Consider the following 25635-nt stretch of genomic DNA (forward strand, 5'->3'; position numbering starts at 1 on the left):
GCAGTTGTAATGCATATATCTTATTTGGATCCTGAATTTTTTAAAAGAAAATGACAGGAGAATTTGAACAGTGACTATATAATGTTCTTTGCTGTTGAGTTTCATAAGTTCTAGTATCTAAGATCTATAAAGAACTTATGAAACTCAACAGCAAAGAAACAAACAATCCAATCATGAAATGGGCAAAAGACATGAACAGAAATTTCACAGAGGAAGACATAGACATGGCCAACATGCACATGAGAAAATGCTCTGCATCACTTGCTATCAGGGAAATACAAATCAAAAGCACAATGAGATACCACCTCACACCAGTGAGAATGGGGGAAATTAACAAGACAGGAAACAACAAATGTTGGAGAGGATGTGGAGAAAGAAGAAGGAACCCTCTTGCACTGTTGGTGGGAATGTGAACTGGTGCAGCCACTCTGGAAAATGGTGTGGAGGTTCCTCAAAGAGTTAAAAATAGATATGCCCTATGACCCAGCCATTGCACTGCTGGGGATTTACCCCAAAGATACAGATGCAGTGAAATGCTGAGACACCTGCACCCCGATGTTTATAGCAGCAATGTCCAAAATAGCCAACCTGTGGAAGGAGCCTCAGTGTCCATCGAAAGATGAATGGATAAAGAAGATGTGGTCTATGTATACAATGGAATATTACTCAGCCATTAGAAATGACACCCACCATTTGCTTCGTCATGGATAGAACTGGAGGGTATTATGCTGAGTGAAATAAGTCAATCGGAGAAGGACAAACATTATATGGTCTCATTCATTTGGGGAATATAAAAAATAGTGAAAGGGGATAAAGGGGAAAGGAGAGAAAATGAGTGGGAAATATCAGAGAGAATGACAGAACATGAGAGACACCTAACTCTGGGAAATGAACAAGGGGTAGTGGAAGGGAAGGTGGGCGGGGGGGGGGGGGGGCGCTGGGGTGACTGGGTGATGGGCACTGAGGGGAGCACTTGATGGGATGAGCACTGGGTGTTACAGTATATGTTGGCAAATTGAACTCCAATAAAAAATATACAAAAAAAAAAAGAAAAAAAGAAATTATTGTTTGTTTTGTTTTCTTTCAGATATGATGATGGCATTGTAATTTTGGTTTAAAAAAGTCCTGCTATACTTTTTTTCATTAAAACTTTGGTTATGTTTGAAACTCTTCATAGTAAAATGTTAAAAGAAATGCAGGCTTTGGAGTCAGGTAGCCAGATCTGAATTTCAGTTCTGTTTATTTTATTTTTTAAAAAAGATTTTATTCATTCATTCATGAGAGACAGAGAGAGAAAAAGAGAGAGAGAGAGAGAGAGAGAGAGAGAGGCAGAGACACAGGCAGAGGAAGAATAAGGCTCCATGCAAGGAGTCTGACATGGGACTTGATCCCGGGACTCCAGTATCACGCCCTTGGCTGAAGGCAGGTGCCAAACTGCTGAGCCACCCAGGGATCCCCTCAGTTCTGTTTCTTATCTACTGTAGGACCTTGAGCAAGTTCATAATGTCTCTATACCTCAAGTTTTCTCCTCAGTAAAATGAGAATAATAATAGTACCTACTTCATGAGGTTGTAGTGAGGGTTACATAAGATGGTATACTTATTTCAATGCCTGAGACATAATAAATAACTCTATAATATAATTCTTAGTTGTCATTTATGCTATTATGCTCTAAGAGGGTAATGAGGCAAGAGTTTTTATGTGAGAAGGAAGGGCTATGTCTTGCTGTAAAGCATTTTTCCCCCAGAGAGCTTTCTTCTCCTTGAGAACCTGTCACCAATCACTGCTGCCACCATTATAGGGATAAGGGCCAAAAAGATTCCTTCTGTAGTTTTCCTACTCTGTACCAAGGTAGATATATAGCCCTGCTTGTATTATCCCTAGCACAAACGCCATCAGACTAGACCATTCAAACAAAATTTACCAAAGGCTGACAAACAATAGTAGGGGAATAAGCACAAAAAAGCCATATAACTAGATCATGTGCTTCCAGGATATGCCTTAAGGCAGAGGCCACCTGTAAACCTCCAGCATTTAGGAGTAACCTTAAGCATATTTACTCTTTCAGAACAATGAAGTGAACAGTGACATGAATTTCTTCTCTTGCGTGCTTTAGGCCCAACATTTCAGTTACATGTTTCTTTTTTTTTTCAGTTACATGTTTCTATTTGAATACTTTCTTCTAGGAGAAAGACCCTAGGAAATTTCATCCCTGCTCTACTTTAAAAGACACCACAGGGGTTAGCTATGCCCTACAGACCATAACAGCATTGTAATCATCTCAATACAGTAATGGAAGTCCAATCTCATGAAGATAATCCACATAAACAGTCTCAGAGAGGCCACTAACTTCCACATGGGAAAGGATATTTTCCTGACTCAAGGAAATAGGGAATGGAATGACAGCAGCAACTGTGACTTTGCAATGAGAACCTCTGCCAATGGAAACTATTTCTAGGTTCTGGAATATGCTGAATTATTATTGACAAAATGATAAAACAGTAATGATAATAATGACAGTGATGATAATGGTAACAGATATTATTATTTGAGTACTTTCTCTGTGTCTGGCCCTGCTGTAAATACTTCACATGGATTATCTCACCGTTATCTTCAAAATTACTCTATAAAGTAGTGAATTCTTATTAGTCCCATTTTATAGATAAGGAGTTTAAGGCACTGGGATGCTCAATGTCACAAAACTAATATGACAGAGCCAATTTTCAAAGTTTAAAATCTGTTTCCAGAGTCCACACTTTCTGAAGAGAGAGTTTATTCTTCCTATCAGGTAACAAAAATTTAGTATCATTCTCTTTCTTTAACCAGCCATCCATTTCCACAAGAAAACATATAGACCAGCTTCAGAAACTGCAGAAAACTGAGAATTAATCAGGATTGACAAGGAGACCTCACAAATAGGCAAGTAGCCAACTGGAAGCCTCTCTCCTATGTGTGGGTAAGTTATAGGGAGAAGTTTTGAGATGTAACATTCTATTGCAGCAGGAGAAATACATCAATTCCAATGAAAGTAGAATCATGAAAATAAGTGCTATGAGGAGGACAGTGATAATTCTGTCCAGATGGGCTGAAGATTATGTAAAAGAGGTACCATTTGAGTTGGGCTTTGAAGGATTATAATAGGTAGAAAAGGGGGGAAATGGAATTTCAGACAGAACAATTTGAAGGAGTGAAATTTCCTAGTTCACCCAAGAAAATGTAAAATAATAAAGTTTTGTGTGGCTTGAGCACAAGAACCAATTTTAGATGAAAACTGTGGGTAGTTGGAGATGAGGTTGTCCAGGGGGCTTGGGGCTGTATCATTAAGGCCATGAATGCCATGTTCAGGAATATGAGGACTATGGCTCTTTTTTTTTTTTGACAGAGAAGTGGCATTATCACATGTATTTTTAGAATATCACTTTAGGTTCATTATTAAAAATGACTAGAGAGACTAGAGGTAGGGAGACCAGATAGGAGATTTCTGATGACAAGGATCTAAATTAGAATAGCAGCAGCAAAGAGAGACAGATTCAAGGGATGTTGAAGAGTGGAATGGACAGTGCTTAGACATGTGAGCAGGAAGGAGTCCATGATGGTGAAAAGACTCACTGAAGTACTCTATATGAGGGGAATAAGAGGTTTGGGGGTAAAATAATGAAATGCTACTTGAAAAAGAACAGTGGTGAGTAGAATTGATTGCTTCTCAGAAGAGTGTTTAGATACCATATCATAGACAAATGAGTTCTGGAATGAGAGGATGCAAGTTACTGCTCTGTCATTGAGAAACTATGTGGATTGAGCAAACTACTTACCCTCTCTGAGCATCCAATGATTTCACTATGAAATGGATCTCAATTATGTACCTCAAGTGGGAAGTGATAAGAATTAAAGGAATATCTATTCACATCCACTAATGATGGCAAAAATTAAAAAGATAACAAGATACAGAAACAACCAAAGTATCTGTAACAGACGAATGAATAAACAAAATGTTACACACACACACACACACACACACACACACACACACACACATATGAATATTATTCAGCCTTAAAAAAGAAAGCTATCCTGCCATTTGCAATGATATGGATAACCCTAGAAGACATTATACTAAGGGTAGTAAGGCAGACACAGAAAGAAAAAAAATGCATAATTTCATTCATATGTGGAATCTGAAAAACTCAAATACATAGAATTGCATTGCATTTGTAGATAGCTATGGGTAGTATGGACATTTTAACAATATTAATTCTTCCAATACATGAACATGGAATATCTTTCCACTTATGTTTTTCTCAATTTCTTTCAGCAATGCCTTCTAATTTTCAGTGCACAGGTCTTTAGTTCCTTGGATAAATTTATCCCTAAGTACTTTTTGATGCTATTGTAAATGGGATGGTTTTCTCAATTTCTTTTTTTTGGTGATAGTTCACTGTTAGTATATAACCAAAGTTGATTTTGTATTCTGAACTTTGCTGAATTTGCTTATTAGTTCTAACAGTCTTTTGGTGGAGTCTTTAGAGCTTTTCTTTTCTTTTTTTAAAAATTATTTATCTATTTATTTGAGAGAGAGGCACAAGAGAACACAAGTAGGGGGAGCAGCAAAGAGAGAGGAAGAAGCAGGTTCCCCACTGAGCAGAGAGACCAACATGGGGCTCTGTCCCAAGACCCAGGGATCATGACCTGACCCAGAAGGCAGATGCTTAAATGACTGAGCCACCTAGACATCCCTAGAGTTTTTCCTATATAAGATCATATCATCTACAAACAAATTGTGTAATTTTTCTTCTTCCTTTCTAACTTGGATGCTTTTCTTTTTTCCTTTTCTTGGCTAACTTCTCTGCCTAGGACTACAGTATTATGCTGAATAAAAGTGGAGACAGGGGACATCCTTGTTCCTGATCTTAGAAGAAAAGCTTTCAGCTTTTCATCTTTGAGTATAATGTTAGCTGTGGGTTTGTCATATATGGCCTTTATGATATTGAAGTACATTCTTTCAGTACCTAATTTATTGAGAACTGTTATCATGAAATACTGTTGATAAATATGCTTTTTCTGGATCTACTGAAATGATCATATAATTTTTATCCTTAATTCTATCAATGTGATGTGTCACATTTATTGTTTTATTTATATTGAACCATACTTTTATCCATCCTAGAGATAAATCCCACTTGATCATGGTGTAAGATTGTTTTAATCTGCTGTTGAATTCAGTTTTCCAGTATTATGTTGAGGATTTTTGCATTTATGTTCATCAGGGATAATGGCCTACCAATTTTCCTTGTTTGGCTTGGTATCAAGGTAATGCTGGCCTCATAAAATGAGATATGGGCAGCCCCGGTGGCTCAGTGGTTTAGCACCGCCTTCAGCCCAGGGCGTGATCCTGGAGACCCAGGATGGAGTCCCACGTCCGGCTCCCTGCATGGAGCCTGCTTCTCCCTCTGCCTGTGTCTCTGCCTCTCTGTCTCTCTGTCTGTCTCTCATGAATAAATAAATAAATAAAATCTTTTTTAAAAAATGGGATATGATTGCTCCCACTTCTTGAAGTTTTTGGAAGGATTTAAGAAGGATTGGTATTCTTCATTAATGTTTGGTAGAATTCTTCAGTGAAGACATTAGGCTGTGAAGCTTTTATTGGTTGGGAGGTTTTCAATTGCTGATTCAATCTCCTTACTCAGTATTGGTCTGTTTAGATTTTCTATTTCTTTATAATTCAGTCTTGATAGCTTATATATTTCCAGAATTTTACCCATTTATTCTGGGTTATTCAATTTGTTGGCATTTAATTGTTCACAGTTGTCTCTATGATCCCCTGTTATCAGTTATAATGCCTCCTCTTTCATTTATATTATTTGAGTCTTCTCTCTTTTTTCCCCTAGTCTAATACATTTCAATTTTATTTGTTTGTTTTAAAAAACACTCAATTTCTTTGATTTTTTCTATTGTTTTTTTTAATCTTTATTCTCTTTATTTCCACAGTGATATTTACTTTTTCTTTCTTTCTGATAACTTTGGCCTTCTTTTTTTCTAGTTCCTTAATATGTAAAGTTAGGTTATTTCTGATCTTTTTTTTCTTAATGTAGGTATTTAACACCATAAACTTTCTTCTTAGAACAGCTTTTACTACACTGCATAAGTTTTGGTACAGTGTGTTTCCATTTTTGTTTGTCTCATAATTTTTTTTACATTTTTAATTTAAATTCAACTTGCCAACATGTAGTATAACACCTAGTGCTCATCTCATCAAGTGCCCTCTCCAGTGCCCATCACCCAATTACCCTATCCCTTGACTCACCTCCCAAAAATCCTCACTTTGTTTCCTATAGTTACGAGTCTCTTATGCTTTGCCTTACCTTCTGTATTTATCTTATTTTATTTTTCCTTTCCCTCTCCTTTGTTCATATGTTTTGTTTCTTAAATTCCACATATGAGTGAAATCATATGGTATTTGTCTTTCTTTGAATGACTTATTTTGCTTAGCATAATACCTTCAAGTTCTATCCCTGTCATTGCAAATGGCAAGATTTTATTCTTTCTGATTGCTGAGTAATATTCCATTGTGTGTGTGTGTGCGTGTGTGTGTGTGTGTGTGTGCATACCACATCTTTTTATCCATTCATTTGTTAAATGGACATCTGAGCTCTTTCCATATTTTGGCCATTGTGGATACTGCTGCTATAAACATTTGCCTCTTCAAATCACTAAGTCTGTATCCTTTGGAAAAATATCTGGTAGTGTACTTGTTGGGTCATAGGATAGTTCTATTTTTAACTTTTGAGGAATTCCTATACTGTTTTCCAGATTGCCTGCACTAATTTACATTCCCACCAACAGTATAAGAGGGTTCCCCATTCTCTGCATCTTCATCAACATCTATTGTTTCCTGAGTTGTTAATTTTTGTCCTTCTGACTGGTGTGAGGTGATATCTCATTGTAGTTTTGGTTTGTATTTCCTGATGCTGAGTGATGTTGAGAATTCTTTCATGTGTCTGTTAACTACTTGTAAGTCGTCTTTAGAGAAATGTCTGTTCTTGTCTTCTGCCCATTTTTTAAATTGGATTACTTGTTTTTTGAGTGTTGAGTGGTATAAGTTCTTTATGTTTTGGATACTAACCCTCTATCTGATATGTCATTTGTGAATACCTTCTCCCATTCCATAGGTTGCCATTTAGTTTTGTTGACTGTTTCCTTTGCTGTGCAAAAGTTTTTTTTTTTATCTTGATGAAGTCCCAATAATTCATTTTTGCTTTTGTTTCCCTTGCCTTCAGAGACATGTCTAAAAGTTGCTGTGGCTGAGGTTCCAGAGTTTTCTGTCTGTGTTCTCCTCTAGGATTTTGATGGATTCCTGTCTCACATTTAGGTCTTTTATTCATTTTGAGTTTACTTTTCTGTATGGTGTAAGAAACTGGTCCAGTTTCATTCTTCTGCACATGACTGTCCAATTTTCCCAACACCATTTGTTGAAGAGAATGTCTTTTTCCATTGGATATTCTTTTGTCAAAGATTAGTTGACCATAGAGTTGAGGGTCCACTTCTGGGTTCTCCATTTCCATTGATGAATGTGTCTGTTTTTGTGCCAGTACCATGCTGTCCAGATGATTATAGATTAAAAAAAAAAGATTTCTATTTATTTATTCATGAGAGACAGAGAGAGAGGCAGATACATAGGCAGAGGGAGAAGCAGGCTCCCCACGGGGAGCCTAATGTGGGACTCGATCCCAGGACCCTGGGATCATGACCTAAGCCAAAGGCAAACACTCCATCAACTGAGCCTCCCAGGTGCCCTGATGATTACAGCTTTGTAATACAGCTTGAAGTCTGGAATTGTGATGCCTCTAGCTTTGGTTCTTTTTCAACATTCTTTTGGCTATTCAAGGTCTTTCCTGATTCTATACAAATTTTAGAATTGTTTGTTCCAGCTCTGTGAAAAATGTTGATGGTATTTTGATAGGAATTGTATTGAATGCGTAGACTGCTTTGGGCAGCATAGACATTTTAACAATATTTGTTCTTCCAGTCCAAGAGTATGGAAGGTTTTTCCACTTCATTGTGTCTTCTTCAATTTCCTTCATAAGTGTTCTATAGTTTTCAGAATATAGATCATTTACCTCTTTAGTTAGGCTTATTCACAAGAATCTTATGGTTTTTAATGTGATTGTAAATGAGATCAACTCCTTGATTTCTTTTTCTGATGTGTCATTGTTACTGTATAGAAATGGAACTGACTTCTGTGTGTCAATTTTATATCCTGGAACTTGGAAAAAATAGGCTTTAAAACAAAGACTGTAACATGAGATAAAGAAGGACAGTATATAATAATACAGGGGAAAATCCAACAAGAGGATATAACAGCTGTAAATGTTTATGCACCCAACATGTTGTTACCAAATACATAAAACAGTTAACAACAAAGAAAGGAACAAATTGATAGTACTACAGTAATAGTAGGGGACCTTAACACCACACTTCTATCAATGGATGGATTATCCAATCAGAAAACAATAAGGAAATAGTTGCTTTGAATGCTACATTGGTCCAGATGGATTTAGCAGTTATATTCAGAACATTCCATCCTGAAACAGCAGAATATACATTCTTTTCAAGTACATGTGACACATTCTCCAGAATATATCATATATTATTCCAGAAGGCAAGTCTCAACAAATTAAAAAAGATTAAAGTAATACCATGCATATTTTCTTACCACCATGCTATGAAACTATGAATCAATCACAAGAAAAAATCTGGAAAAAGCACAAACACATGCTACTAAACAATGAATGGGTCAACCAATCGATCAAAGAAGAAATAAATTACATGGAAACAAAATGAAAAAGAAAACACAATAGTCCAAAATCCATTGGGATGCAGCAAAAGCAGTTCTAAAAGGGAAGCTTATAGCAATACAGACTATCTCTAGAAGCAAGAAAAAAATGTCAAATAAATGACCTAATTTTACACACAAAGAAGCTAGAAAAAGAACAAAACAAATCCAAAACCCAAGCAGAAGGAGAGAAATAATAAATAGAGTAGAAAAAAAAATATAGAAACTAAAACAAAACAAAAACCCTTATAGAACAGATCAACGAAACCAGGACCTGTTTCTTTGAGAAGATAAACAATTGATAAACCTCTAGCCTCACTCACCAGAAAAAAAGAGAAATTATTCAAATAAATAAAATCACAAATGAGAGAGCAGAAATAGCAACTACCACCACAGAAATACAACCAAATGTAAGAAAATATGAGAAACTATATGCCAATAAATTAGACAACCTAGAAGAAATGGATAAATTCCTAGAATCATATAACCTATCAAAACTGGAGCAGGAAGAAATAGAAAAGAATAGACCAATAACCACCAAATAAATTGAATTCAGTAATCAAAACCTCCCCAAAAAACAGAAGTCTAGGACAAGACAGCTTCACAGCCAAATTCTACCAGACATTTCAAGAAGATTTGATACCTATTCATCTCCAAATATTCCAAAATTTGAAAAGGAAGGAAAACTCCCAAATTCATTCTATGAGGTCAGCATTACCTTGATACCAAAACCAGACAAAGACAACACAAAAAAGAACCACAAACTGCTATGTCTGTTGAACATAGATGCAAAAACTCTCAACAAAATACTAGCAAATCAAGTATAACAATACTTTAAAATATTAATTCACCCACAATCAAGGGGGAATTTATTCCAAGAATGTAAGGGTGGTTCCATATTAGCAAATTAATCAATGTGATACATCACATCAATAGGGGAAAGGACAAAAAACATGATCATTTCAATTAATGCAAAAAAGACATTTAACAAAGTACCCATCCATTAATGAAAAAAAAACTCAACAAAGTAGGTCTGGAGGGAATGTAACTCTACATAAAGGTCTTATATGAAAAACTTGTAGTGAACATCATACTCAATGGAGAGAAACTAAGAGCTTTTCCCCTAAGATTATGACGAAGACAAGGATATCCACTCTCCTCACTTTTTTTCAACATAGTACTGGAGTTCTATCCACAGAAATCAGACAAGAAAAAGAAATAAATGGCATTCAAACTGGGAAGGAAGAAGTAAAACCTTTACTGTTTGCAGATGACATGATACTGTATAGAGAAAGACCTGAAGACTCTACCAAAAAAACTACTAGAACAATAAATAAACTCATAAAGTTGCAGGATACAAAATCAATGTTCAGAAAATTAAATACATTTTTATATAGTAATGAAACAGTAGAAAGAGAAATTAAAAAACAATTCTATTTAAAATTGAACCAAAAATAATAAAGTACCTAGGAATAAACTTAGCCAAAGAGGTGAAAAACCTGTACTCTGAAAACTAAAACATTAATGAAAGAAATTAAAGATGACATGAAGAAATGGAAAGACATTCCATGCTCACAGAGTAGAGCAAATATTATTAAAATATCTATACTTCCCAAAGCCTTCTAGAGATTTGAATAAATCCCTATCAAAATACCAGTGGTATTTCTCACAGAACTGGAAAAAAACAACCCTAAGACTTATATGGAACCAAAAAAGACCCCAAATAGCCAAAGCAATCTTCAAAAAGTAAAACAAAACATGGGGTATCACAATTCCTGTCTTTAAGATATACTACAAAGTAGGAGTAGTCAAAACAATTTGGTACTGGCACAAAAATAAATGGATAGATCAATGGAACAGAATAGAAAACTCAGAAATATATAATTAATCAATCTTCAAAAAAGGAGGACAGAATATGTAATGGGGAAAAGATAGTCTCTTCTACAAATGGTATTGGGAAAATTGGTCAGGTGCATTGAAAAGAATGAAACTGGACCACTTTCTTATGTCATACACAAAAATAAACTCAAAATTAATTAAAGATGCAAATGTGAGAACTGTAGCCCTAAAAATCCTAGAAGAGAGCACAGGCAGTAATGTCTCTGACATCAGCCATAGGATCATTTTTGTAAGTATGTCTCCTGAGGAAAGGGAAACAAAAGCAAAGATAAACTATTGGTACTACATCAAAGTAAAAGCTCCCACACAGTAAAGGAAACAATCAGCAAAACTAAAAGGTAACCTGCTGAATGGGAGAAGATATTTGCAAATGACATATCTGATTAAGGGTTAGTATCCAAAATATATAAAGAGCTTATAGGGGATCCCTGGGTGGCTCAGCGGTTTAGCACCTGCCTTCGGCCCAGGGCATGATCCTGGAGTCCCGGGATCAAGTTCCACATCGGGCTCCCTGCATGGAGCCTGCTTCTCCCTCTGCCTGTGTCTCTACCCCCCACCCCTGTGTGTGTGTCTCTCATGAATAAATAAATAAAATAAAATAAAAAAAGAGCTTATATAACTCAATACCTAAAATCCAAATAATCCAATCAAAAATGGGCAGAAAAAGGAACAGACATTTCTCTAGAGAAGACATACAAATGGCTAACAGGCACATGAAAAGATGCTGAACATCACTCATCTTCAGGGAAATGCAAATCAAAATTATAATGAGATATCACCTCACCATTAAAAAAATGAGATATAACCTCAAATCTGTCATAAGGGCTAAAGTTAAAAATATAAGAAACAAGTATTGGAGAAGATATTCAGAGAAAGGAAATACAGTGCACTGTTGGTGGGAATGTAAACTTGTACAGCCACTGTGGAAAACAGTAAGGAGGTTCCTCAAATAATTAAAAATAGAACTACCCTATGATCCAGTAATTATGCTGATTATTTATCCAAAGAATACAAAAACACTAATTCAAAGGGAAACATGCATCCTTATGTTTATAGAAGCATTATTACAAAAAAAAATTGTGGAAGCAGCTCAAGTGTCCTTCGATATATGCATGGATAAAGAAGATGTGATATATATATATATATATATATATATATATATATATATATCAATGATACTTATCCATAAGAAAGAATGAAATCTTACCATTTGCAATGATATGTGTAGAGCTAGAAAGTATTATGTTAAATGAAATAAGTTCCTCAGAAAAAGACAAATACCATATGATTTCTCTCATATGTGGAATTTAAGAAATGAAACAATATAGTAAAGGGGAAAAGAGAGAGAGAGAGAGAAAGTAACAGATTTTTAACTATAGGGAATAAACTTTTGGTTACCAGAAGGGAAGTGGATAAAATAGGGGGAATGGATAAAATGGGTGATGAGAATTAAGGAGTACATTTGTTGTAATGAACACCAGGTGTTGTATGTAAGTGTTGAATCACTACATTGTACATCTGAAACTAATATAACACTTTATATTAGCTATTTTGGAATTAAAATAAAAGCTTAATAAATAAAAGAATACTTTATTGCTTTAAAAATGCTATGAATCATCTGAGATTTCAGTAAGTCATAATCCTTATGCTGGAAAAGGATCTGGCTATATTGTTGATGGCTGCTGAAGGTTGGGCTAGCTGTGGCAATTTCTTAAAATAAGACAATAATGAAGTTTGCTGCATTGATTGAATTTTCTTTTCACAAGCCATCTCTTTAATATGCTATGCTGTTCGATGGCATTTTATCCACAATAGAATTTTCAAAATTGGAGCTGATACTCTCAAACTCTGCTACTGCTTTATTAAGTAAGTTTATGAAATATTCAAAAACCTTTTTTGTCATTTGAATAGTCTTTATAGCATCTTCACCAGGAGTAGGTTCCATCTCAAGAAACCACTTTCTTTGCTCATCCATATGAAACAACTCCTCATCCATTGAAATTTTATCATGAGATTGCAGGAATTCAGTCACTTCCAATTTTATTAAGAAGCTAAGGAAATATCTTAGTACTGACCTTCACTTTCATCCACAGAAGTATAAAAAACTGTTCTTTCCCGCAGCAAGCGCTTTGAAATTGTGATTGGTTTGTGCCTTCTTGCTGTTACTCGAGGCGGAGGGACTGGGGGTGTAGCACTTTCCTCAGGTGGACCCGAATAGATCTGTAAAAGGAGAATATTTTCAGGAAACAATTAGAAAGATCAAGTTTTTGTTTCCCTAATGCTAACTACCAGTTGGTGCCCACCAGCACTACATCTAGAGTCTGCCATAGCAACTATAGTATGACAAAAGAAATTGGGATTTTTAAAATCACTCCAGCTACCAGCAAGTTTTTAGAAGTCTCCTATCATGTTTAAGACACAGGACCTGGCACATCACAATGTGGAGGAAAGAATTCAGACAAAAACTGCAATATCAGTCCCAGATTTTTCACTTACTGCCTAGGCAAGTCACCCCCTATCTCTGAGCTTTAGACTCCTCATCTGTAACATAGGGAGAGTACCACATACCTCCCAATGTGCGATGAGAATCAAGTGAAAAGGGTACTCAAGGTACATTGTATGGGTAGGAGTAGGGTGTAGATAGTTACTAAAATGCACCCAATATTTCTGAAAGGATACCAAAGAAACTAGTTAGATTGTTTGCTTCAAGATAGGAATAATGAGTGGCTGATGAAAGGATGGAAGAAACTTCTTTCTCATTCTTATATAATTTGATCTTTCAAAATTTCATACCATGTACGTATTACTTATTCAAAAAAGGGCAAAAACAAAATGTGTTATACGTTGTAAAAAGTGCTGGACAAATGAGGGAGAAGTTATCATTACAATTTTTTTAAAGCAGGGTCCATGCCCAGCACGGAGCCCAACATGGGTCTTGAACTCACAACCCTGAGATCAAGACCCAAGTTGACATCAAGAGTCAGATGCCTAACCAACTGAGCCAACCGTGCAACTCTAATGATTACAAATTTTATATAGTATCTCAATATGTATTTGAAAATCTTTCTTGTCTCTGGAGAGACTGAACTTTTGGCCAGAGTGCACATTTTGAGAGGATGCACACATGGTGAGGAAGGAAGGGTACAATTTGGTAGTGCGATAATAAAATCAATCCCAGGGCAGCCCCGGTGGCTCAGCAGTTTAGCGCCGCCTTCAGCCCAGGGCGTGATCCTGGAGACCCAGGATCGAGTCCCACCTCGGGCTCCTGGCATGGAGCCTGCTTCTCCCTCTGCCTGTGCCTGTGCCTTTCTCTCTCTCTCTCTCTCTCTCTGTGTGTGTGTGTGTGTGTGTGTGTGTGTGTGTCTTTCATGATTAAATAAATAAAATCTTAAAAAAATAAAATAAAAAAATAAAAATAAAAAAAAATAAAATCAACCCCAATGATTGGTGCAAAGAGAAATGTCAGAGACCAACATTTTATCAGGCTCCATAGTCATAGAACTTACAAGGAAACTCTGTGTAAAAGCTGAGCAATGATAGAATGTAGTGCAAGCACAATCACAAGGCAATACATGTCTCAATGTCTCATGGTATAGGAAAGAGAGAGTATGACATAGTAGCAAGCAGATAAGCTTTGAGGCCATCCAGTTTCACAATCATTAGTAATAATATTCTAAATAACTACTATTTTGTGAGAATATGCTTATGCACTATAGGAGTTGTAAAGAATGTCCCTTGCTATTTATCAAACACACCAGGGCCTTTGCACTGAGTGTTTCATCTACCTGGAGTGCTCTTCTTCCAGGTATCTATCTATATAGCTTGCTCTCTTAATCGTAGGCTATAATCAAATATAATCCTCTCAGTGAGTCCATCTAAGTGAATGTATCTAAAATTTTAATACACCTTCCTGTATGCCTCCTATCCCCCTTCCCTAAGTTTTTTTTCTCCTTAGCATTTATTACTTCCTAACAAGGCATATTGTAATTACTTATTTTGTCTTTGTGTCTGCCACTCTAATCTACTGTAAGCTACATGGAAGTACATTATCATGTTCACTGCTAAATCTCCAGCAACTAGAAGACTGACTGGAATTGCCGGGTCAAAAGAAAAACACATTTAAAATACTGTTATAAAAGGCCAAACTGTCCTCTGAAAAGACTGTAACAGCTACTTCCACTTTTAGCCAAGATAGCACAGAAAGTATTAGGTTTGCATCTTCTGCCAGTAATAATTTAAAAACTAGAAAAAAAAACCCCACATAACAATGGGTTTCAAGGCATTGGAAATCTGGCAATGAAAGACAGTGATCCATGAGAGACAGGAAAAAGAAATGAGGTGAGCCTCATGATATTCACAGTTTACAGCCTGGAGATAGTCTGCAAGCCATAATATATGGAGGGAAACTCAGAAGGAGCCCATCAGTCTGTTTAAGTTGAGGACACTGAGTTGCAAGTATGGAGAGGGCAAGAAAGAGAATTTTTCAGGGCAAAATATCAGAGAGAAGATAGCTGCACAAAGAGCTCTGAAGAGCTGCAGAGGTCCTCTTTAAGACTTTAGATGAGTAGGGATCAATACTTATGTGTGAGGAAAAAACCACACAATTGAATTAAAGGGACAAATTACCTAGGATCACACAGTGTGTAGAAGATTTCCTGTTCTCACCAGGCACAGTGGAAAATAAAATAATTAAGTGCTATGGGTGTTGGGCAATGCAGATGTGGGGCATGCAGGCAGCTGGACAGATCCAGCAGCAAGAATGCTGGGTTGCGACATGGGTGTCATCTTTCTTTTGTCTTACTGTTGGTGTTTATCAGTATAAAACTCCCTCTTAGAACTTCTTTTGCTGCATCCCATAAGTTTGATATACTGTTTTTCCATTGTGATTTGTTTCAAGATTTTTAAATTTCCCTTTTGATTTCTTCCTTGACCCATTGGTTGTTCAGTAGTGTGTTGTTAAATTACCATATATTTGTGAATTTCCAGTTTTCCTCCTGTTATTGATTCCTAGTTTCATAGCATTCTATAACTTTTTTTTAAATTTTTATTTATTTATGATAGTCACAGAGAGAGAAAGAGAGAGGCAGAGACATAGGCAGAGGGAGAAGCAGGCTCCATGCACCGGAAGCCCGATGTGGGATTCGATCCCAGGTCTCCAGGATCGCGCCCTGGGCCAAAGGCAGGCGCCAAACCGCTGCGCCACCCAGGGATCCCTAGTTTCATAGCATTCTAGTCAGAAAAGATACTTGGTATGACTTCAATCTTCATCCATTTGCTAAGGCTTGTTTTGTAACCTAGCATATGATCTATGCTTTATTTTATTTTTTTATAATAAATTTATTTTTTATTGGTGTTCAATTTACCAACATACAGAATAACACCCAGTGCTCATTCCGTCAAGTGCCCCCCTCAGTGCCATCACCCATTCACTCCCACCCCCCGCCCTCCTCCCCTTCCACCACCCCTAGTTCGTTTCCCAGAGTTAGGAGTCTCTACGTTCTGTCTCCCTTTCTGATATTTCCCACACATTTCTTCTCCCTTCCCTTATATTCCCTTTCACTATTATTTATATTCCCCAAATGAATGAGAACATACAATATTTGTCCTTCTCCGATTGACTTACTTCACTCAGCATAATACCCTCCAGTTCCATCCACATTGAAGCAAATGGTGGGTATTTGTCGTTTCTAATGGCTGAGTAATATTCCATTGTATACATAGACCGCATCTTCTTTATCCATTCATCTTTCGATGGACACCGACGCTCCTTCCACAGTTTGGCTATTGTGGACATTGCTGCTATAAAATAGACCTGCCCTATGACCCAGCAATTGCACTGTTGGGGATTTACCCCAAGGATTCAGATGCAATGAAACGCCGAGACACCTGCACCCTGATGTTTATAGCAGCAATGATCTATGCTTTATAAAGTTCCATGTGCACTTGAGAAAAATGAGTATTGCGTTGCTGTTATGCAGTGTGCTATAAATGTCTGTTAGGTTCATTTTGTCTGAAGTATAATGCAAGTCCAATATTTCTTTATCGATTTTCTGTCTGGATTGATCTACATGCATGGTTGTATGAGGGGTATTAAATTTCCCTACTATTATTTTTAGTTGCCTCTCTCCCTTCAAATTTGTTAGTATTTACTTAATATATTTCAGTGCTCTCTAATGTTGGGTGCATATATATTTACACTTGTTACATCCTCTTGAAAAGTAGACTATTTTATTATATAATGACTTTCTTTGTCTCTTGTTACAGTCTTTGGCTTAAAGTTTACTTGTTTCATGTAAGTATAGCTATCCCTTCTTTCTTTTGGTTTCCACTTGCTTGGTATTATCTTTTACCATCCCTTTATTTTGAGGCTATGCATGCCCTTAAAGCTGAAGTGAATCTCTTTTAGGCAGCATATTGCTGGGTCTTATTTTTAATCTATTCAGCACTCTATGCCTCTTGATTGAAAATTTTAATCCACTTATATTTACATAATTATTGATAAGGATTTACTAATTCTATCTTAATAATTGTTTTCTGCCTCTTTTATAATTCTGCTGTTCCTTTCCTCTTCTCTTGCTGCCTTTCTTCTAGTGAAGTGATCATTTTCTGAACTGGCATGTTTTGATTCCTTTCTCTTTATCTTTTGTGTATCTACTTAAAATTTTTGCTTTGTGGTTACCATGAGGCTTCCATAAGCAAAAATACCAATATAACAATCTCTTTTAAGCTGCTAACTCTATCTTTGATTGTATACAAAACCTCTATCATTTTACACCTCCTCCCATATTTTGGTTTTGATGGCACAATTTACCTCTTTTTATATTGTGTACCTATTAACAAATTATTGTTCCTAAAGTTATTTTAACAGTTTTGAACTTTAACATTTATATTAGGGTTACATAGTTAACATACCACCATATTACAGTATTAGAGTGTTCTGAATTTGAATATATACTTACTTTTACCAGTAGATTTTATATTTTCATATATTTTTATATTACTAATTTGAGGCCTTTCATTTCAGCTTGAAGAACTCCTTTCAGTATTTCCTGTGAGGCAGGTCTAGAGTAGAACTCCCTCAGCTTTTGTTTGTTTGGTAAAGTTTTATCTCTCCTTCATTTCTGAAAGCTGACTTTTCCAGGTAAAATATTCTTGGTTGGCATTTTAATTCTTTCAGCATTTTGCATATATTAACCAACTCTCTCTTAGCCTGAAAGACATCTGTGGGAAATCTACTGATAGCTTTATAAGGTTCCTTTATATGTGAGTATTTTTTTCTGTCTCTCTTACTGCTTTGAAAATTCTTTTATTTTACATGATGATCATGATTTCATGATTTTCGTTTTACATGATGTCTTGGAGAAGATTTTTTCAGGTTGAAATTCTGGAGTGCTTCTGAGCTTCATAAATCTCTCCCCAGATTTGAGAAGTTCTCAGCCATTTCTTTTTTTAAAACTTTTAATTCCAGTATAGTTAACATACACTGTTATGTTAGTTTGAGGTGTACGATGATTCAACAATTCCATACACTTAAATCTTTCTTTATAACTGTTTATTAATCAAAACAATTCTAATATTCAAGGCAGAAATCTGGACATTATTATCCTTGTATTCTCCCTCTTCCTCATAGCTCACATCCATTTACTCACCAAGTTCTGTCAATTATTCTTCCTTAAACTCTCTAATATATCCTCTCTGTTCACTACCACTGTCTTGGTTCCATGTCTCATTATATCCACCTAATATTATTACAATGATCTCCTGTTTTTCTGTGCCTCCTGTCACTTTTTCCTTTAATATGTCTACCAAAGTATGGATTGATTGACCTTCATAAATTCAAAATATAATTGTGCTACGCCTCTGCTTAAAATATTTCAGTGACAACTCACTATTTTTGGGATAAATTCTAAATTCGTTAGCACACAGGTGTTCCATAATCTGGCCACTGCCTTCAATCTCCAGTCTCATCTTCCACTATTTCTACATTCATACTATACTACAGCAATACTGAAGTATTATAGTTTTTACATATCATGTTTTCTCACTCTTGTGTATACAGAATTCTCTGTGCTTATAACACTTCTCCCCGTTATGGCAGAGACTGCCAATTGCTTCTTAGTATCTATCCTCTCTTCTTGCTTTTACTCTTAGAAGTCACTAAGTTTTAGTTGCTACCCATGCCTACATTTTCTAGCCTACCTTGCAACTAAGTAAGACCATGTACTTAAGTTTTAGATAATAGAATACAAGCGAAAATAAATGTATGCAAACTTCTGGATCATGATTTAACAAAGAAATTGTCTTTGTTCCATTCTATCTCTTTTCCCCTTCTCTTTGGGTGATAATGAAGACCGATGTCTAGGACCCAGAGATTGAGGCCAAGTGGTGAAGATGGCAGAACTGCCCCACAAATTTTGGACTATTTATCTCTGGACTTCTCCATGAGAGAGGTAAACTTTTCTCTATCTTATTTATGTCACTGAATTTGTGGTCCTCTTTGTTATAGGTTAGTCTGTACCTTAATTAATCCACTCCTCTTTGATTTTCAGAACTCAACTCATGCATTACCCAGTGTACGAAGCCTTCTCTGACTCTCAAAAAGAGATATGATCCCCTTCCATGTGCTCCCATAGCATCTGATATGTATCTTCATCACAGTAGTTAGTGTACTATATCCTGTGTGTTAGATGGTCCAAATTCTCTGCCAGTATCATGAGTTTCATAACAATAAATATTTTTGTCTCATTCATCTTTAGAAGCAACAGCCCTACTAGGGCACCAGACAAAAGGTAGGGGCTCAATGGCAGTTTTCAGAATTAATAAATGAATCTTGGCTGCCATACCCTTTAAGGCCTATTAAATAATAAAGCCTATTCTCCTTTATCCCTTCTACAACTGCAATTGGGAAAAGACAGCATAGCATAGAGATTAGAGTCAGCTTTGAGTCATAATCACTTGTGTTGGAGCTTTACAACTTACTGGCTAAGCAACCTCAGGCAAAGTATTTACACATAGTTTAGATACTGACACTTGAGGCTCAGTTTGAATTTTGCATCTACCTCATAGGGTTGTTGTAATTATTGAATAAGAGAATGTATGTAAAGAGCATAGTCCCAACATGTTAAACACTCAATAAATAATAACTATTCTATTAGCAACCTAAAAAGGACTTAATCCCATATTTCCTTGACATGGGTGATAAGGTGCTGGGGCAGGAGGGAAGTTGAGATTGGAACAATAAGGAGTGAAGTGGCTATGTGCTACACAAATCAGGGGATGTGAACTTGTTGGGTCTTTAAGGTCTCTGCCAGATTAAATGATTTTATTTCCCTCTTCCAGTAACACAAATTAGTCGCTTCTCATTTACAAAGCTTCTTACTCATAGCCTATTCTTTAAGGTATTACCCAGGCCCCAAGATGGATGTAGGCTCACCAACTCCTAGGGTTTATAATGACAGATTCCAAGTTTACCTGGACAGGATGCTTTCTATAGTCCCTGTCTCCTCCAAATAGACTAAGGCATTGGTTGGGAGCCTTTTGAGACCAGTTCTACCAATGTTCCAGTAGGCAGAGCTCAGAGAAGGTGCTTGTTAGGCTTAAATTCACACTCTCTAAAATGAGAAAAGTCTAGAAAAATAGAGAGGACATTTCCTGTTGTGTAGCCTCTCTAAAATTAAAACATGACTTTTACAATCCTACAGTCAACATGGATTGCAACATCCTCCCCAAAGCTGGCCTACAGATATAAACTTTGGAGATAGGCTTTAATGGGGAAATACTGGAAATTACTGTGGTAGGAAGAATCCACCACCTCTCTGTTCTGTGGGCCCTCCAAAGGTCTCATTTCACATCTCTTTTTAAATGAGCTTTAACTTATGTGTTATTGCTATTCCCTTTGAGAAAAGAAATGGAGTAAATGGTCCTGTTTGCTCATTCAACCCTGGCCACTTTGGTCTCTTAGCTGTTCAACACACCAAAAAATTTCTGCCTCAGGGCCTTTGCACTTGGCTGTTCATTATTCTAGAAGCAGTTCTTCCCCAAGATATCCACCATAGTTTGTAGCCCTAATTTATTCACTTTTTTGCCCCCATACTATATTATATTAATATAACCTTCTATAAGATGACAATCTCTTACATTGTTTTATTTTTCTTCAGGGCACTTATCACCCGGCAAACATCAAATTGTTTATCATTTGTCTCACCCAACTAGAATATAAGATTCATGAAATAAGGAACTTTGTTTTGTTTATAGATATATACAATAATAATTTAGTAAGTATTTATTTAACTAATGGATATTATTAGCTCTTTGAAAGTAGAGCTATAAAGTACAGATTAACTAGTCACCCTCAGAAGGAAATCCTGGAAAAATTTCCATAGTTTCTCTTATGAGAAAAGAGAGATGATGGGCCCATGATTACTGGGATGATGTACTTTTGGGAGCCCAATTTTTTAAAAGGTTTTATTTAATTATTTATTTGATATAGAGAGAGCATGAGCATGGGAGAAAGAAAGAGAGAGAGAGAGAGAGAGAGAGAGAGAATGATCAGGGGAAAGGGGAAAGGGAGAAGGAGAAGCAGACTCATGGCTGAGCAGAAGGCCCAGTGCAGGGCACGATCCCACACCTGGGGATCATGACCTGAGTGGAAGGCAGACATTTAACTGACTGAACCACCCAGATGCCCTGGTAGTCCAATTTTAATGAGGGGAATACTTTTAGAGATGAATGGAGTTAACAAAGGTACAAGAAAAGAAACCTAGTCTGCTCCACTCAATTCCCTGTCAACTTCTTGAGTATCCATGAAAAGACATTCTAACCATGTTCTCAGAAAGGAATAACAGTATACCCTTTGAAGGTAGAAGAAACAAATCCTAAAGAAATGGGAAACTCATAGTGCATTCAGCTGTCCTAGAGATGGATGGGGACAAATACCAGACAGCACAGAATACAAAAATAGCTCCTTTGTATCTCATGCAATCAGTGCAAAGGAGGAAGTGACAGCAGTGGCAGTAAATGGCATAAATGGTAGGACCAGCTGCTGACCTAGAAGACTGATTACAAAATGGCTTTGGTGGAACAAACTTTTCCCACGTTCAAGCCATGGGTCAGAGCTATTTTTAATGATCAACTCCTATACAGTGCTTACTATATATCAAGCAGTTTTAAGCATTTGTATATATTAAGTCATTTATTGATTACACAAATCACTTTCTCTGAAATTCGAAAGGGAATTTAGGGCAAAATGACATGAATGCTCATCTAGCACATTAGGGTAACCACAGAATAAATCCATCTACCTACCCCTTTTCATAGGATTAAAAGAGGAGAGAAAAATAGGCAACATAAATGGAAAGTTGGAGAAGCTATCACTAATACTTGAAAGGAAATAAGCCCTTACTTTCCCCCTCTTCAGGAAACTGGAGTGGCTCTTCTATACGTAAAAAATCAAGCTGGAATTATTTTTTTAAAGATTTTATTTATTGAAGAGGCGGGGCAAGATGGCAGGACAGTAGGATCCCTAAGTCACCTGTTCCCACCAACTTACCTAGATAACTTTCAAATCATCCTGAAAACCTATGAATTCAGCCTGAGATTTAAAGAGAGAACAGCTGGAATACTACAATGAGAAGAGTTCATGCTTCAATCAAGGTAGGAAAACGGAAAAAATCAATAAAGAAGCATCCAAGGGGGAAGAGCCCCCCGAGGAGCCCGGATAAGGCCGGGCTGCAAGAGTCTCCAGCACAGGAAAGCCCAGTCCCGGAGAAGCAGCAACTTTACTAATGTTCCCGGATGGAAAGGCACTGGCAGGGAACTTGGGCAGGATCCCAGGAGGGGCAGTGGAGCCCCCAGGTTCCCGGGGTCACTAACAGAGGAAGTGCACTCTGAAGGAGAGCATGCCACACACCATGGACCATGGCGGTAAAGGGCTGGAGCGCCGCCCGCTGGGGACTCGGGAGCAGCTCAGGGAGTGGCTCTGGGCGGAGGGGGCTGCGCCGCCCCGAGAGTGCAATTCCAGCAGCATAGGCCCCGGAGCTCAAGATGCCGGTGGACACAGCCCAGGATCCAGTGCTCCCCTTGGAACAGGCGGAGGCCTGGAGGACACAGGACAGCGAAGAGACTCCTGCCCCCAGGCGGAACCGAGCTGTGCAGATCAGCGCACTGCCCCTGGAATCTCCAGGCCCCTGCGGACCAGAAGACTGTGGTAGATACTTCTGGAGCTGACTCTAGGGCTGGAGAGCTGGCCGCTGCCACTGTGGTTGTTGCTCCTGGTGTCACCCTGTGCCTGGGACAGAGCAGGGCCGCCAAGGAACAGGGACCTCACAGGATAAACAGCTTCCACTGAGCCCGGCACGTGGAAGGGGTGGGGCAGCTCTCCTAGGTGCACACACCTGAGAATCAGCACAGCAGGCCCCTCCCCGAGAACACCAGCTGGAAGAACAGGGGAAGAGCATGTTTTTTGTTTGTTTGTTTGTTTGTTTTTAGATTTTATTTACTTATTCATGAGAGAAACAGAGAAAAAGAGAGAGGCAGAGACACAGGCAGAGGGAGAAGCAGCCTCCATGCAGGGAGACCGATGTGGGATTCAATCCCGGGACTACAGGATCAGGCCCAGGGCTGAAGGCAGTGCTAAATTGCTGAGCCACCAAGAGGACCCCTGGAAGAGCAAGTTCTTAACCAAGCAGTGCTGGAAAGCTCCAGGGGAAGTCGAGGGACTTACAGTATATAGAATCAGAGGATTATCCTCCTTGTTTTGTTTTCTTGTTTGTTTGTTCCCCCCATTTTTCCCTTTTGCCTTCCTTTTTCCAGTACAACTTGTTTTTAGCCACTCTGCACTGAGCAAAAAGACTAGAAGGAAAAACTCACAAGAGAAAGAACTAGAAACAGTACTCTCTGCCACAGAGTTACAGAATTTGGATTACAATTCGATGTCAGAAAGCCAATTCAAAAGCACAATTATAAAGCTACTAGTGGCGCTGGAAAAAAGCATAAAGGATTCAAGAGACTTCATGACTGCAGAATTTAGATCTAATCAGGCCGAAATTAAAAATCAATTAAATGAGATGCAATCCAAACTGGAGGTCCTAAAGACAAGGGTTAATGAGGTAGAAGAGTGAGTGAGTTTTAGAAGACAATTTGATGGTAAGGAAGGAAGCTGAGGAAAAAAGAAAAACAATTAAAAGATCATGAGGATAGGTTAAGGGGAATAAATGACAGCCTCAGAAGGAAAAATCTACGTTTAACTGGGGTTCCAGAGTGTGCCGAAAGGGACAGAGGACCAGAAAGTGTATAAAACAAATCATAGCTGACAACTACCGCAACTTGGGGAGGGAAACAGGCATTCAGACCCAGGAGATAGAGAGATCCATCCCAAAATCCATAAAAATCATTCAACACCCAACATTTAATAGTGAAACTCACAAATTCCAAAGATAAAGAGAATATCCTTAAGGCAGCAAGAGACAAGAAATCCCTACCTTTACCAGGAGAGGTATTATATTAACAGTAGACCTCTCCACAGAGACCTGGCAGGCCAGAAAGGGCTGGCAGGATATATTCAGGGTCCTAAATGAGAAGAACATGCAGCCAAGAATACTCTATCCAGCAAGGCTCTCATTCACAATAGAAGGAGAGATAAAGAACTTTCAAGATAGGCAGAAACTGAAAGAATATGTGACCACCAAACCAGCTCTGCAAGAAATATTAAGGGGGACTCTGTAAAAGAAAGAGGAAGTCCAAAGAAATAATGCACAAAAACAGGGACTGAATAGGTCATGATGACACTAAATTCATATCTTTCAAGAGTAATTCTGAACGTGAATGGGCCTAATGATCCGATCAAAAGACACAGGGTTTCAACTGGATAAAAAAGCAAGATCCATCTACTTGCTGTCTACAAGAGACTCATTTTAGACCTAAGGACACCTACAGCCTGAAAATAAAAGGTTGGAGAACCATTTACCATTCAAATGGTTCTCAAAAGAAAGCAGGGGTAGCCATCCTTATATCAGATAAATTAAAGTTTATCACAAAGACTGTAGTAAGAGATGAAGAGGGACACTATATCATACTTAAAGGACCTATCCAACAAGAGGACCTAACAAATGAATATTTATGCCCCTAATGTAGGAGCTGCCAAGTATATCAATCAATTAGTAAGGAAAGTTAAGACATACTTAGATAATAATACACTTATACTGGGACTTGAACATTGCATTTTCTATAATTGACAGATTTTCTGAGCACAACATCTCCAAAGAAACAAGAGCTTTAACTGATACATTGGAACAGATAGATTTCACAGGTATTTACAGAACTTTGCATCCAAACGCAACTGAATACACCTTCTTCTCAAGTGCACATGGAACTTTCTCCAGAATAGACCACATACTGGGTCACAAATCAGGTCTTAACCGATACCAAAAGATTGGGATTGCCCCCTGCATATTTTCAGACCATAATGCTTTGAAACTAGAACTTAAACACAAGAAGAAGTTGGAAGAAATTCAAACATGTGGAGGTTAAAGAGCATCTTGCTAAAAGATGAAACGGTCAACCAGGAAATTAGAGAAGAATTAAAAAGATTCATGGAAACTAATGAGAATGAAAATACAACCATTCAAAATCTTTGGGATACAGCAAAAGCAGTCCTGAGGGGGAAATACATCACAAAACAAGCATCCATCCAAAAACTGGAAAGAACTCAAATGCAAAAGCTAACCTTGCACCTAAGGGAGCTGGAAAAAAATACAGCAAATAGATTCTACACCCGGCAGAAGAAGATAGTTAATAAAGACTCGAGCAGAACTCAATGAAATAGAGACCGGAAGAACTGTGGAACAGATCAACAAAACAAGGAGTTGTTCTTTGAAGGAATTAATAAGATAGAAAAATCATTAGGCAGC

The 25635-nt window shown here is 37.5% G+C and overlaps 1 protein-coding gene across 5 annotated transcripts in view; it reads right to left on the bottom strand.

Annotated features, from left to right (window-relative positions):
* OPHN1 (oligophrenin 1) overlaps positions 1–25635 on the bottom strand; it is a 526295-nt gene that overhangs the window by 36877 nt on the left and 463783 nt on the right. For all 5 annotated transcript variants that reach the window (XM_038587601.1, XM_038587598.1, XM_038587599.1 and 2 more), the window contains one exon: positions 12805–12949. In XM_038587601.1, coding sequence (XP_038443529.1) covers positions 12805–12949 — 145 coding nt within the window. The remainder of the gene's footprint in view (positions 1–12804; positions 12950–25635) is intronic.

This window comes from Canis lupus, chromosome X, assembly GCF_011100685.1.
Source record: "Canis lupus familiaris isolate Mischka breed German Shepherd chromosome X, alternate assembly UU_Cfam_GSD_1.0, whole genome shotgun sequence".
Lineage (NCBI taxonomy): Eukaryota > Metazoa > Chordata > Mammalia > Carnivora > Canidae > Canis > Canis lupus.